The sequence below is a fragment of the Colletotrichum aenigma genome, assembly GCF_013390185.1.
Source record: "Colletotrichum aenigma strain Cg56 chromosome Unknown KSG_Cg56_contig10, whole genome shotgun sequence".
Lineage (NCBI taxonomy): Eukaryota > Fungi > Ascomycota > Sordariomycetes > Glomerellales > Glomerellaceae > Colletotrichum > Colletotrichum aenigma.
The window spans coordinates 3,024,946-3,038,875 of NW_023500916.1; the positions used below are offsets into that span (position 1 = coordinate 3,024,946).

The 13,930-nt window shown below is 50.0% G+C and overlaps 6 protein-coding genes across 6 annotated transcripts; 2 read left to right on the forward strand and 4 right to left on the reverse strand.

Annotated features, from left to right (window-relative positions):
- Window positions 1-10: 10 nt before the first annotated feature.
- On the forward strand, window positions 11-585 carry CGCA056_v014675 (uncharacterized protein; the record flags this gene model as incomplete). The annotated part of the gene is made up of 2 exons (XM_037329917.1): window positions 11-199; window positions 271-585. The coding sequence occupies 2 exons, from the start codon at window positions 11-13 to the stop codon at window positions 583-585; spliced, it is 504 nt and encodes a 167-aa protein (XP_037171428.1).
- A 1,598-nt stretch (window positions 586-2,183) lies between these two features.
- Window positions 2,184-2,804, reverse strand: CUT1 (Cutinase; the record flags this gene model as incomplete). Its single annotated transcript, XM_037329918.1, has 1 exon — window positions 2,184-2,804. One exon carries the CDS (start codon window positions 2,802-2,804, stop codon window positions 2,184-2,186), a length of 621 nt encoding a protein of 206 aa, XP_037172338.1.
- Window positions 2,805-5,423: 2,619 nt separating this feature from the next.
- CGCA056_v014677 (uncharacterized protein) lies at window positions 5,424-6,342 on the reverse strand (the record flags this gene model as incomplete). The annotated part of the gene is made up of 2 exons (XM_037329919.1): window positions 5,424-5,652; window positions 5,708-6,342. The coding sequence occupies 2 exons, from the start codon at window positions 6,340-6,342 to the stop codon at window positions 5,424-5,426; spliced, it is 864 nt and encodes a 287-aa protein (XP_037171712.1).
- A 1,038-nt stretch (window positions 6,343-7,380) lies between these two features.
- Window positions 7,381-8,064, reverse strand: SCD1-1 (Scytalone dehydratase; the record flags this gene model as incomplete). The annotated part of the gene is made up of 3 exons (XM_037329920.1): window positions 7,381-7,758; window positions 7,865-7,962; window positions 8,028-8,064. 3 exons carry the CDS (start codon window positions 8,062-8,064, stop codon window positions 7,381-7,383), a joined length of 513 nt encoding a protein of 170 aa, XP_037171711.1.
- Window positions 8,065-9,387: 1,323 nt separating this feature from the next.
- On the forward strand, window positions 9,388-10,682 carry PTGR1 (Prostaglandin reductase 1; the record flags this gene model as incomplete). The annotated part of the gene is made up of 5 exons (XM_037329921.1): window positions 9,388-9,945; window positions 10,014-10,152; window positions 10,209-10,278; window positions 10,343-10,400; window positions 10,452-10,682. 5 exons carry the CDS (start codon window positions 9,388-9,390, stop codon window positions 10,680-10,682), a joined length of 1,056 nt encoding a protein of 351 aa, XP_037171713.1.
- A 1,590-nt stretch (window positions 10,683-12,272) lies between these two features.
- On the reverse strand, window positions 12,273-13,436 carry CGCA056_v014680 (Zinc-type alcohol dehydrogenase-like protein; the record flags this gene model as incomplete). The annotated part of the gene is made up of 4 exons (XM_037329922.1): window positions 12,273-12,758; window positions 12,838-13,236; window positions 13,293-13,304; window positions 13,353-13,436. 4 exons carry the CDS (start codon window positions 13,434-13,436, stop codon window positions 12,273-12,275), a joined length of 981 nt encoding a protein of 326 aa, XP_037172383.1.
- Between the last annotated feature and the right edge of the window lie 494 nt (window positions 13,437-13,930).

The window sequence follows — 13,930 nt, forward strand, 5'->3', positions numbered from 1 at the left end:
ACAATTTAAGATGCGCTTCACCAACACCGCTGTTCTGTTGCTTTCTGCCGCCGTTTCGCTGGCTGCGGCGCTGCCCACTACGTCTCAGGTGGATGCAGCACTAGACAAGAGGGCCCTGGTGGATCGTACGTACGCCGAGATCCAGATCTCTGATGGTGTAGCCGGCAACGCTGCCGACGAGGCTAAGGCCAAATTCCCTGTACGTTCATCCGTAGTTTTACTGGCCCCTGATGGCACAAGCTATGGTCATATGCTAACCAACGGGCGTAGGTTGACCCAGCGACGGCCTCTGCAGCAGACCTCCAAGTTGTCAAGAAAGCAGCGCAGCTGGTAGGCGATGCTGAGAATCTAGCATTCGTCCCAGCAAACGACAAGTCACAGGAGGCATCCAACGGGTTTATCAAGAACAAGGTTTTGAAGAACTACTTGGGCTTGCTATCTCTGCAGATCCAAAAAGCCCAGGGCGCGAATGTGGCCAACATTGATACCCGCATCGCAGGGGAGCAGACGAAGCTTGACAAGAACACCAACACCGACAAGCAGCATGCGGGCCAGGCGAGCAAGGGTGTTCAGTTCAATGGTTAATATGGGAAACATAAGCTTTCAACCCGACGGAATGCCCGCTCCCAAGAAGCTTAATTGGGCAGTGCGGGGGGTTTGATGTCCTACTGAACTCCGATGGACGACGTACATTTTATTCACGTTCGTATACCGTTACAATCTTAGATGAAGATATAAAGAATACGACGTTGATGAATGACCATATTTTCAATGCTTGAGACTGTGAAGGGCTACTCAGGTATTGGGATCGTCCGTTAAAGTAAGTCTTCAATGTTACGCGCCAAGCAAAGTCCACCTTCATGTAGGTGGGATGACTGAACGATTATAAGAGGATAACCATACAAGCCCTGGGCGCAACAGGTTCGTAAACGCCGTTAAGTCACTTTCAATTATAAAATTGAACTTCGTGTTAGCGCTTCCCGCAGACGTAACGCATTGAATCAAACGAAAGGTACATGCCACAACCTTGGAGATAGAGATGTTGAATTGATAGCTTTCAAGCTTGCATTTTCAGGAAACTCTCATCAAGTATTGAAGATCCTTCCAATACGCTGGGCGGCTAAGGGCTATTCATAATGAAAATAAGGATTTATTTATCCCTTCCATCCTCCTCGTCTTCATAGCCTTCGTCACCATTATCCCTATTGTACTCTTGTCACTATCCTCCCGAATACCTAGAGATTTGAGCCTGAATAGCAAAACCCTGCAGCGGTTGATGGTCTGGATATACCTTAATTGTGTATTGGCGAACCGATTTATCGGAAGCATCGCAGAAGACGCAAGAATATCATCGCGCACTCTTCCAAGGCATGCAACGAAGGCATCAAAATACCAAACGATTGACTTCGCCCACTGGGGTAGGAGATCTCCACCATATCAGGAGTTGAAAACCATTACGGGAAAGCAAACCAGTTATGAGGTCAAGTCCGACCTTTTCGCATCTCATTGTAGAATAAGTACGAATTAAACTTGGATCGAACTCCACCTTGAGATATCATTGACAGGATGAAGCGCCTACAATGTTTTTGCTTCTCATCAATTTGAATTATGCCACCATTTAAACAATAGCACTAACTGAGGTTACACGAGGGCCGTGCAAAAGGGGGCTCGATGCATCGTGGATCGCACTACGAGCTCTAGAAACGTTAGTCTGGAACCCATCGAGCTACCGGAAACGCCACGATCAACCCTTTCCCTTTTGAGTCAAATTCTCCGTTAGGCCTTGTCATTCAATATCCGCTGGGTATACTAATGACTGTCTGCGGCTTCGAATGAAGTTAGACGAGATGGCCAGAAGATACTACAGGGATGAGCATGTCACAGAAAAACTGATGATCCTCATTCGATTTGCGGATACATGCAGCCTTTTGAGTCAACAGTCAGAAGTGCCTTCGCAGGAAAGTGGGATCAAGATCGATCAGGGGTTGTAAACTGCTCAGGGAAGAGCCGTTTTTATTGATGGATCATAATGTACATAGAAGGTAAGCCATACAATCGAAATAAGGAATGTCCCAGACTTCCAATCCAGTCGTGTATCCGCGCCGCAGAACCAGCAGCTTCCTCTATCGCCCTTCCAAGGATTCCTGTTTGCATGGCATTGAAACCCTGTCGCGGACTTTCATTTAAGCAACTGCAGTCTTGATGAAGGAAGCAGCAGCCTTCGTGTCAGAGCCGTAGCCAATGTGTCCGCTAGCGCTGGTGCTGGTGCATCCTCCGGAGCTAGCGCAACCGCCAGCGGAGCAGACGGAGTCGCCAGTGGCACAGAAGCTCTTGAACTTGCCAGTGGCAACACCGGTAACAGCCTGACCCTTGAAAGGGTCTCCGAAGGTCACAGCAGCAACGACGGGCTTGCCGCTGAGCTTCTTGGCGGCGTTGTGGACGACCATGCCGCCCTGGCTGTAGCCGGTGAGGATGAGCTTGGTGCTGGGGCACTTCTGGAGCCAAGAGTTGGCCTGGTTTGCCATGGCGACGCTGCCGGGGCCGGAACCGGTGGATTCGGACATGATTCCGCCCATATCGGCGGGGTAGGAGACACCCTCGACAGTGACCTGGTCCGCACCGAGCGCGGACTGCGTGTTGGTCTGGAGGCTGGGGCCGACGACGGATCCGAGGGTGCCCATTTCAGTGGTGCCGCGGGCAAAGAGGAGGGTGAAGGCCTTGCAGCCAGACGCCTGGCGGACCTCGATAGGGTTGGCCGCAGCAAGAGCAGCGAGGAGAGCGGTGGTGATGGCGGCGGTCTTCATTTTGATGGTATTGGTGGTGTTTGGTGTGGTATCGAAGCGAATGTCTTATCAAAAGAGCGTGATTGTTTGAAGTCGAAGTGAAGTTTTGCGATCAAAGGCAGACAGCGAGTGGAATTGGAAACGAAGGATTGTGCAAACACCGGAGTGTAAATGATTGAATGGTTGGAAGCCTGGGTGGTAGGTGGTGATCTCTCCGGATAGCTACATGAAGCGGCGTTATGTCCATCTCTTATACCTCGAAACACCCTTCCCTCGACCGAGGCTTAAGACTCGAAATATCCACGAAGAAAACAGGATCCACCTCCACGCCCACCACGAACGCCATCCCATGTTTGGGGCGACGAGCTTAGTTCATCCAAAAACGTTGTTTCTTGCGACCTGCCGTTTCATGATGATTGGTGGCTTCGTCTTGTAGACACGAATGTCTTGTGCTGGAGCTTGGATCTAATCAAAGGAAAGTCTTGCAACATCTGTGCGGATTGACACGGCTTTCCCGTGTGCATTGCTCTCTCTCCGACATATCACATTGGCAAGGCCGTGCATAGACGGACGTATGTACATTCCCGGTGACACGGCGCATGGACGTTGGCCGCCACCTAACGTCGGACGTAATGATTGGCTAGCCGTGGTGCTCACCGTCGCACCATCTCATGGATTTCAGGAGTACCCTCCACATGCAGGTTGTTTCTTATGGCGATCATCCATGACCTCACAAACGGCCCATTCATCATGGAGCACTCACCAGCTCTGGGGAGATATGGGGATGGCCGCCCTGGGAAGGCCCTCCTCGTAGGGGGGACGTCCGAGTTAACCGAATAATCAACAAAAAGACTGGGGAATGTACCGGCCGTCTAGATTAGATTGGCCTGGACCGTGGTGATGGGTCCTCCCGGCGCCGTTGTGTCGGTACCTTGTAAGGAGGATGCCGGGAAGGATCATTCCTTAGGATTTGGTGGGCTCCAATCGCATCTAACAATTTTCGACATGTCTCCTGAACTGAGCATCTACGCAAGGATCTTGGCCTGTATTAGTGGCATCTCGACGTACTTTGAGCACCTAGAAGTCATCTGGACTGACCAGAAAGACCTCACTTAATCAATCGGTCGTTTCATCAACGACGCCTGTGGAATTTTGATGAAAGATATCGAACTATCGTCATGGTTTCTGAATCATTATCGACAAAACTGGGCAGCCCTGGAATTTTACCTCGGTCGGCATAAACAAGTCGTCAATCTACGGCCCGGCAGATAAGCATACCACCCTCCGTGACTTAATGATCATCATTATCCCAGGGGTAGATCATGCTATTTCTAGTAGCCTCGGTATGGTATCAAAACAAGAATCATCGCCGACAATCCCTACTGGCCCTATTAGGGTGTCGCGGTAGGCATCAGTCATCCACCGCTCTCGTGGTGTTCGTTTGAATCAATCAAATTCCCCGCTGATGACCAAGCTGATGTTCTCTTGGCGCTAGGTTCTCGCCTACCTCGGTATGATGAGCAAGGCACTTCCATTTCTCCAGGTCATTGGTTAGGCTTTTGTGGTGATATGAAATGGCCAGCCTGATTGTCAGCGCTAACACTCCATTTTCTTTTCCCAAGTCTCAGACCACTATAGGTTCCCTATCAGCCAGGCTGCCCAGGCCCTTCTACGATGTTCTATCGAGTTTCCATCCTCCGAGGGAACATGATGCCGGTGGGATCAATGGCTGAAAATTCATCTCCATCGTCAAACATGAGCTTCCGCGTTGGGACGGTTATCTCTGACAGTTCAGATCAATTAGGACGAGACGAGTATTAAGGCAACCGAACGGACAACAAGCACGACAGCCAGAACGGCAGGAAAATAATAGGGATAAAAGAATGCACAATATTCTATGTGAATATCGCCCCGGGCGGTTGGCCAGGATTATCCATCTCCGCACCAAAGACCTCACTCATCTGATCATATTGGCACCTTCTTCGCCCTCATTCCAAAGACTGAATACGAACAACCCAAGATTTTGTTCTTGAAATTGCCTGCCGATAAGACATTCAAGAACCATCCTAAAAAGGTGGCGGGCGAATATTTGCCCAAAGTACACGGAGAAAACCTGAGAATGTTTTTCTAATGCTAACCATCTTCATGTCGCACAGCATACGCCAGCCATCATCGCAAATGACACTTCTCAACTTTTGGGCGAAGGTTGCGCGAGACAATGGAATAATTTCAGGGGAATCAGGTGACAAAAAGCCAAGACAGGTGATGTGGTGGAATGTCTCGGAGACTCCTGGTCAACCAACGTTTCATAACGTTCTTCAATGACTGGCCACATGTAACTACAAACGCCCGAACGGTGAAGTTTTGCTTTTTCTACCTGGTTTAAGTGGAATACATGCAGGAGAAAGCGAAAGAAAATAAGAGGGGCTGGTAGCTATGTATGCGGCCGGATCCGCGGCCAGGGGAACACGTGCGCATGGGCACATTGGGATTCTCCCTCGACTGAAGGTCCCTCCTCCCCGGGCCTGTTCGGGAACGAGTGGCATACGCAGGGATTCATCCATTCATTGACGATGCGACGAACCCCATTTCCGTTTGGTCACGCCGGCTCTTCGCAACCATCCCATCCAATACTTCCTATCACAGCGAGATGCAACCGTTGGCACTGTTTTCAACAAAAATGCCGCCCAAAATTTGTCCCTCGTTGAGATTGCTTTCCTGAAACCCGTCATTTGCGACCGTCTTCGTCTCGGTCGGCTTCTTCAACATGCCAATTTGCAACGCACCACCGCCAGCATTGTTGTTCGGGAGGACCTTGGTGACAGCCTTCAACGGCTCGTTTCCTTCGGAGAAAAAGACTTGCATGGTGCTGCAAGATGGTGAGTTATGCCGTACATCACGTCCACATGATAACGTGTACTTACTTTTGCGGGACGTCAAGCGTAACAGCCCAATTTTGCCATGTATCAAACTTCAACGGCGTCGTGAATACGACGCTGTTGTTCCGATCCAACATCTTCCAGTTCTCCTTCGGCGGCTCCGTTCCATTCTGGCCCAATGGCAGTCCCACCTGCAGCGCAAACTGGGCACCACCGGAGTCATTTGTTTCGTGAAAGGAGGTGAGATACTCGTGCGTCAGATTCAGTTTGCGTGCAGAGTGCTGCATGGCAGACCAGTGAAACGTCATGACACCCTGGTTGGACGCATCGGAGCCGTTGCCAAGTAGGAGTCCCGCCCGGCGGAAGCCGAGTTGTGGGTTCTTGCCGGGTGGGGGGTTGAAAATAGAGCGGTCATTGATCGTCACCTCCAGGGGCTTGAACCCACTTCCGCCGGTGGCATTGGCGGAGGCGGCTGCATCGAAGCGGGACGGGGTCGGAACGGTGGGGAAGAGAATGATCTTGGACCAAGGGTCGGAACCCTTGGTGAAGCCTGGGTTGTATGGGGAACCGTTCGTGTCGAAGTTTTCGAGGGTGAAGTTTTGCGAAATGCGTCCGTCAAGGACGACTGGGCACTGCACAGATGCGGAGAGTGCACGCACAGCGAGATGGGGCAAAATCATGATGATGATAATCAAAGAGAGTGACTGAAGTGAATGTAAAAATGAATGAATGACTGGTCAAAACAACATCCCACCGGCAGCCTAGAATGGAGCGATTGATGGAAGATATACCAGTTCGTCGCTCTAACCCCACCAATGTGATACCCGGACTTTATTTCGACAAATAAAGGGGGAAAACCTTAATCTAGCCTTCGTCTGAAGGCTTGTCTGTCGGTGCCGAATAGGATTCTCCACCGCAGCTACAGTCGCCGGGTAATCATGTTTTTTTTTTGCGTGAGGTTTTCGAATTGTCGAGTCATGAATCCGGGGACTTACGGTAGGCGAGAACTGCAATTTCTAGACCCGGCATCCGGGACGTTGGTAGCGCCCGAACCTGCGAGGTATTCAGACATAATTCCATGGCCGCTCAATAAACGCCTGATCCGTTCTCAACGAATGCTTAAGTGTGGTGCGGTGATTGCTTGGGGAGCAGAAGGAGAGTTCTGCCGCTTAGATGGGGGAGTATTTCTGCCCAAGCGAGCGGAGTCTGAGAATTGCTCTCGTCATCGCCGTCTCTTCATTTCTTCTTGCAAAAAGCTTGTCTACCTTTGACTAGGTGCCTTCAACCGTCAAAAGTAAGACAGGTATCTTGAAACTTCTTATTCGCAGCTGTGTTGTCTTCGCTTTCAACTGTCATAATCTATGATTGGAGGATCATTCGTAGTTGAATACGATTGATTAATCCACTTGTTCATACCACAGAGCCTTTTGCTTGGTATACTGAGTATAGTTCTAAGGGTCTCTGGTCTTCTCCGATAGGCTGTCCCTGTCGCCACATGCACCTCTCCTCCTCCCTCGCCCTGTGTTGTAAGGCAGAGTCCTACCTAGTACTAATTGTTGTCTAGTTCTATTCGAACACCAAGCGGGGCTGTTGTGTGATTCAGACTCTCCGTAGGCCGTGAAAATAACTGCATGGCAAAGTCAGTCACAGTTGGTCCACCTTGGATGTTTATCGTTTCCATTATACCTCGTAGAGAAGATTTGTATAGCTAGTTGAATCTACTCTGAAGCTACCGACTGCCGCCCGCTTTCAAAAATGCCTTTCATGTCGTACTCGCCGAATCTCACTTCCGGGCGCAGACCCGCGAACTTCCAAACACCGTCTATCTTTCGATACCAATGCTGATTGTAGCTGTGGGCGTGGCCTTTCATCTCCTCCACCGGCGGGCTCGCATCAGAAAGCTTGATATGGGGAACACGTAGCTGATGGTGTCCAAGGATCTCTGTGTCAGAGATCTTTTCCCACTTTGTGGCACCGACAAAGTGTTGCGTCCTCAAAAGCGGGTTTCCTAGGACCGCCGGGCTAGAAATCATGGCAACATAGTCTGCGGCCGGCATAGATTCCCACAGCTTTCCTAACACGTCTCGATAATCTATCTGTTTTAAAGGCGGTCTGTTAGTGCCTTTCACTTTGGCCCCTGAGTACAATATCATAAATGTAATGGATTTGCTCTGAGTCAGTCGAGCAGAAGTGGAAACTTACTCGCAACTCAGGAGTCACGCATTTTCGCAGACGATCCCAATCTTTGGTATCATAGCTCTCTGCCCACTCGAAAAGAGCCGCCGAAACACCGAGGTAGTCTGTTCAAATGCATCTGAATAATCCAAACACCACAATATCCGCTGACAATCAAGCCGTTACATACCTTCGAAATTGATAATGCCTGTGCTCACAGAAGCCATGATACTTTTGGATTGGCGACTAGATCTGAGGGTGGTCAATCTCAGCGCAAAGTTAACATTTAGTTCTTATGCTGATGCTTTCTAGTCCCGGTACAGATGACCAGCACGCAACCTGGGTGTCAACCGGCGATGTAGCCGCAGTCGGATCCTCGTGGGGCCGCCTACTACGACCAATCTTGGCTACAGCCGGATGGGTGGACACTAAGCTTCATGAACCCAACCATCACTCAATCTATGTTCTCTATGCTTCAGCTGGCCAATGATGTAGCAATGTACGGACATAATCCTCGGTCTCGCTCTCGGAGTGTAAAGCTTACATTCTACGTGAACCACAACATTGCGTCTGAAACCTCCCCCCACTTTCCGTTCGACGGAAGAGCGCATCTTGTATCAGAGTTGCAACCTCTGCGCTGAACATGCGACTATATGCAACAGCATGCTACCTTCCCTAGACCGAAATTTCACACTGTGACTACGTGGTACATTCACGACTTAACGATGTGTTCAACGACTCTTGAGCCTTCATGTTTACCTTATATTTTCTAGCAGTAACTTGCAAGCCCACCGTCGACCCCAATACTTGTCCAATGTTGCCTGCTCAGACAAGAGTAGGGTCGTTAAAGACAGATCTCTGGGCAGGAATAAGAACAGAAAACCGCAATGGTCAATCGTCAACATGGGATAAGTTATCTGGTTGAGGAGCTGAATATTACCAGTGTCATGCGCAAGGAACCTGTTTAGTTGCGACCTCTAGGCTTTGCAATGCGCAATTGACACACACTAATTGCTTTGAATTCACTGGAAGACGTGAATATAGTTTCATGCGATTGGTATATCTCCTGATAATTGCCCGTGTTGAGGGCAACAGTGCAGGATGATTAATGACTTCCAGGGAACGGCGGAGACCTCGATCGAATGGTAGTACGCGGGCCGCTATGTGGAATTTATCTTCCGTGGATTGGGATTATTCATCCATTTTCCCACTTAATCCGGTGGATTTAGTTGTTCTTATCCCACCGGCTGCCAGCAGCGTCTGCTGTAAGTGAACCAATTGGGTCGTGCTCGGCTATGCATGGCTTCGTCCAGAGCCAATGAGACAAGTCAGCCACCCCAGAAGCAGGAGAAAACTGGGTAGATGCCCATGCTGTCATCATACAATTGCAAGTTAATTGTAGTTCGATGATCAGTTGTGAAGTATTGTCCTGGAACATGACAGAGCGCTCCCTCCGACAACTATAAATTCTTTGCGGCTCTCTGGCGCCCTCAACATCCTGTCCTTGATAGTCATCAGCTGTCTACTTTGCAAATCACACCAAACTCAACATGAGCACCCCACGAGCATCAAAGCAGTGGCTTCTGCGTGAGAAGCCCTTCGGCGAACCGATTCTAGAAAGAGACAAGTCAACATTTGTCCCGTCCCAAGATGATATTCCCCCTCTCAAGGATGGTCAGGTTCTTCTAAGGACTCAATACCTTAGCAATGACCCTGCTCAACGTACCTGGATCTCCCCTTTCGCCAGTCCAGAGCGTCTTTACCTGCCGCCTGTGGATGTTGGCGCAGTCATGAAGTCCATGGGCATCGCAGAGGTTGTCGAATCTCGCAGCTCCGATGTTCCTGTGGGGAGCCTGGTGTCCGGTAACCCTGGTTGGGCCGAATACTCAATCGACGACGCCAAGAATGTTGCGATCATTGAGCCCCAGCATGATTTACCTATCACACACTTCCTTGGCGCACTGAGTCTGCCTGGGCATACGGCGTACTACGCCCTTGCGCAAATTGTGAAGGCCAAGAAGGGGGAGGCGATTGTCATCAGCGGGGCGGCAGGCGCCGTGGGAACAATGGCAGTTCAAATTGCAAAGAAGATGATCGGATGTCGCAAGGTATGTTTTGCCATGCTCCATTTTCATAATCGGGATACACCAATTGACTGACTGTTCGTGTGCCACAGGTGATTGGAATTGCGGGCAGCGATGAGAAGTCTCGCTGGGTTGAGAAGCTAGGAGCCGACATCTGCCTGAACTACAAGTCCGAAGCCTTCAAGCAGCAGCTCACGAAAGAGACTGAGGGATTTGTTGAAATCTACTTCGGTCTATTCATAGTTTCCACCTAAGCCTTGCAGATCTGGTAACTGACTTGAGTTCAGACAATGTTGGCGGCGAGATTCTGGACTTTATGCTGACCAGATTGGCCAAATTTGGCCGAGTCGCAGCTTGGTGAGTTGTTACCATGGCACAATAACCTTTTTACTTCATCGCGAAGTCTAACTTGTCATCCCAGTGGATCTATTTCCAACTACAATCGTGACGGCAATGCTGTTGGTTTGAAGAACTATTTCGTACGCGTAATGTCCCCTATGAACTGATTTCTCGTACTGACCCAGCTACAGGAAGTCATTGCAATGCGTCTGCAAATCACGGGATTCATACATCTCGACTGGGTTGAGCATCTGCCCGAGGTTCGAGCCATTCTCCTCGATGAGTGGAAGAAGGGAACTATTGTCATTGACAATGAGAGTGAAATGGTTGTTGAGGCAGCTTTTGAAGAGATACCTCGCACTTGGATGATGCTGTATTCGGGAGGAAACACAGGAAAGCTTGTGACCAAGTTGAAGTACTAGATTATGTCTTAAGCTGGCAAAGTATTTGGGTCTGGCACGATCACTTGATCTCTTTGGATCTCCAGAGAAGCATTCAATTTGGACAGTTCGTAGTAGCTTGATCTGCTGAGACGTACTCTATTATACGTTCAGAGTACGGCTGTTTTCCATTTTGATCGCAACGATGATAAGTGTTTAACTGCGCAGGCGTTGTAGTCTAAAGAATCCCGAGGGTGCCACCCGACCTGTAATCGATGACAACCGCATTTGCCTTGGTACCTACCTTCGGACAGAACTGTCCATGCCATTGACAGTAGTGAGATGACTAGAGCTGGCTGGAGGCGACATGGACGACATGGACAACATGGACGACATAGACGACGTGGGCGACTTGAAATATCAAAAGTCTCGCTGAAGACTTCTCCTTCTTGATCGCAGGAACATGAAGACGTCGCCTTGCACATGTACAATCGGCTTCCGAGTTGGAGAGCCTTCTTCGTTGTACTCTAGCCTTTCTTATCGAGGGCCACCAGCGACTCCAAGGCGCTCGTCAACATCGAGGCCGACCGTGCCTTCTCCCACCCCTGCTCGTACTCTTCCACGTTCTCCCCTTCTCCATCCGTCCCATATATAAGCCCAAAATCACCCACCCAGTTATCAAACGTGGTATCGGCCTTCGTACGGCAAAGATGACACAGTATTTTCCTCAGGCCTTGTCCGTCAAACCCAGCCCTGGGAAACACCCGCATCACGGCATGATACTCATCCACAGTGATCAAATCTTCTGGACCACCGGCCACTTCATGAGTCCTCGGCCCGAAGAAGTCCGCCAGCACACCCATCTGCACCAGTGCAACTTCTTTCGCAGCATGTCGTGCGATCGACTGCGATCGACGGTGTCGCGTGCAATGCAATCGCGTCCCAAGATCGCTGGATTCTGGCTTCGGTCCATGAGCCTTCTGTGCCACTGTCGTGATTTCTAATAAAGTCGCGGGCAACATTGGCTTCATCCACTTCAAATCTTTTGTCTACAAAGCGGTGTTCTTGCGTCTCCGACCATCCCATGTCGTGCAAAATGCAACTCAAGACAACGACTTTCATGTCAATTTCCGCACCTTTGAAGTTCGGGTGCTTCTGTGAGATAATGAGCGACCAGTAAGCCGCACGAACCGCGTGATTGAGGACAGCTGTTTCGCAATTTGCTTTACAAAAGCCAAAAGCATTTTGGCATACATCCGAAGCCGGGGCGACAATACCAACGGAAGGTATATGAGGAAGAACGCGTCGCGGGGGCCATTGGAGCAAACGTACAATCAGGTAGCGATGGTAAATACACTCATGCTGCTGGTTTACTGTGAAAACTCGGCTGTATATAAATACTATGTACTCTTGCCACGGAATGTGGAGTAAAGAGAGGGGGAGGCCGACATGCTTACGCCAGTTACGCCAGTTACGCCAATTACGCCGGTTATGTCAGGGCCGGGTCAAAGTGATGTATAAGCATAACCCAATCCTCGGTGTTGCGTTTAGAGTTTGCCAGTCGAGTCAAAAGTTTAACGTCTCTGCGACATGTGAATGGAAAGTAATGGACTGAAGCCGGAAGAAAGAATCTTAGTTCCTAAGAATGATCTTGGAAAAGTGCTCCCCCTTCCAGAATCTCTCAATCGCCGCCTTCAGATCTTTTAGCTCAAACGTCACATCATCCACCGCCGGCTGTAAGTTCTTCGCCTCTATGAATTCAACCATGTTTCGGAACATCTGTCTGTTTCCCACAACAATCCCTCGCAGAGAAATCCCGCGAAACAAAACTTCCAAAACATCAGGGCGCTCACCCTCAAATCCGCCAGAGGCTCCGACGACGCTCAGAACTCCACCAGGACGCGTGGCAAGAATAGACTGACTGAGAGTTGCATATCCGCCTATGTCGATAACGTGATCCATTCCTCGAGACTCTGGAGTAAGGTCCCGAGCAGCCTGACCCCAATTCTCGGTTGTGCGATAGTTGATTACGTGTGAAGCGCCGAGGTCTTTCAGGCGACTCGACTTTTCTTGGTTGCTTGTGGTAGCTACGACTGTTTCACCGGCTGCTACCGCAAGCTATTCGTTCGCAACTATCAGTGACCAATCCAACGCCGCAAGACAGACAGGATGTAATGTATGAGTTGGCCTTACGTACCTGCAAAGCAGCGATGCTCACGCCTCCAGTTCCTTGCACAAGAACGTGATCGCCAACGTGCACCACCTTGCCCGGGTGTCCGAACAAGACATTACATGCCGTCAGGCCGGAGCAGGTCAAAGTCACAGCTTCCTCAAATGACAAGCTTTTCGGCATCCGAACCAGAGCGGTGTCGCCAAAGATACCAATTTCGCATAAAGTACCATCCCTTTGCTGACCCAATCCTTGAATCATGTCATCCGTCGTCGCGAATGCCTCATCTGATAAGTGAGCAGTGATGTGCGTAACAACGTGGTCCCCTACGCAGAAATCTTGAACATCGGAGCCGACCTCCAGGACAGCCTCGGCGTCGTCTGACCCTGGTATAAGCGATTTTTTTACAGGTGTCGGATGCAGGTGCTGAGTAAAGGAATTCTTAGCCGAGGACCAGACCTCACAAAAAGATCTCACTCTACCTTTCCGAGCCCCTGCTGCCGGTTAGTGTCCTGTAATTCATCGGAATGGAGTGCGCTCACATTGATTATGGCCAAGTCACGAGGATTCAACGACGCAGCGCGAATTCGAACAAGCACTTCTCTGGGTCCAAGAGAAAATGACATTGACGTTGTCTGCAACTCAAGTGAGCCGACGCCCGTCGGAGTGCGAAGCACCCATCTCCTGAAGTCGGCTACTTGAAATTTCATCTGTCGGGAAACAGTAGACGCGCAATAGTTGAGTTCTAATTTGGAACGGCTAGTAGAATTGGGTAATGAAGACAACACACCCAGTCGAAGGGAGACCGACGTACCTCTGACGTACTTGCTGAACTTGCGAATATTGCTCCGCCAGGTTCTAGGGTTACAACATCGCAGCCGAATCGTTCAAATACGCAGTCCAATTCGGGCGAACATGTAATGGCGTCGGGTTCCTCTTTAGACCCCACGGCCAGGTCGGACGCCGAGCGGACGAATTGGTGAGAACTCCCGCAGGTCACAAATGTCGCTTCATATCACTTCCACATACACCAAGGACAGAAAAGTAAATGACCATCACCCTGTTTGATATAAAATGGCACCAGTGACTGAACATACGACAACAAAGGCGGTCGAATCTT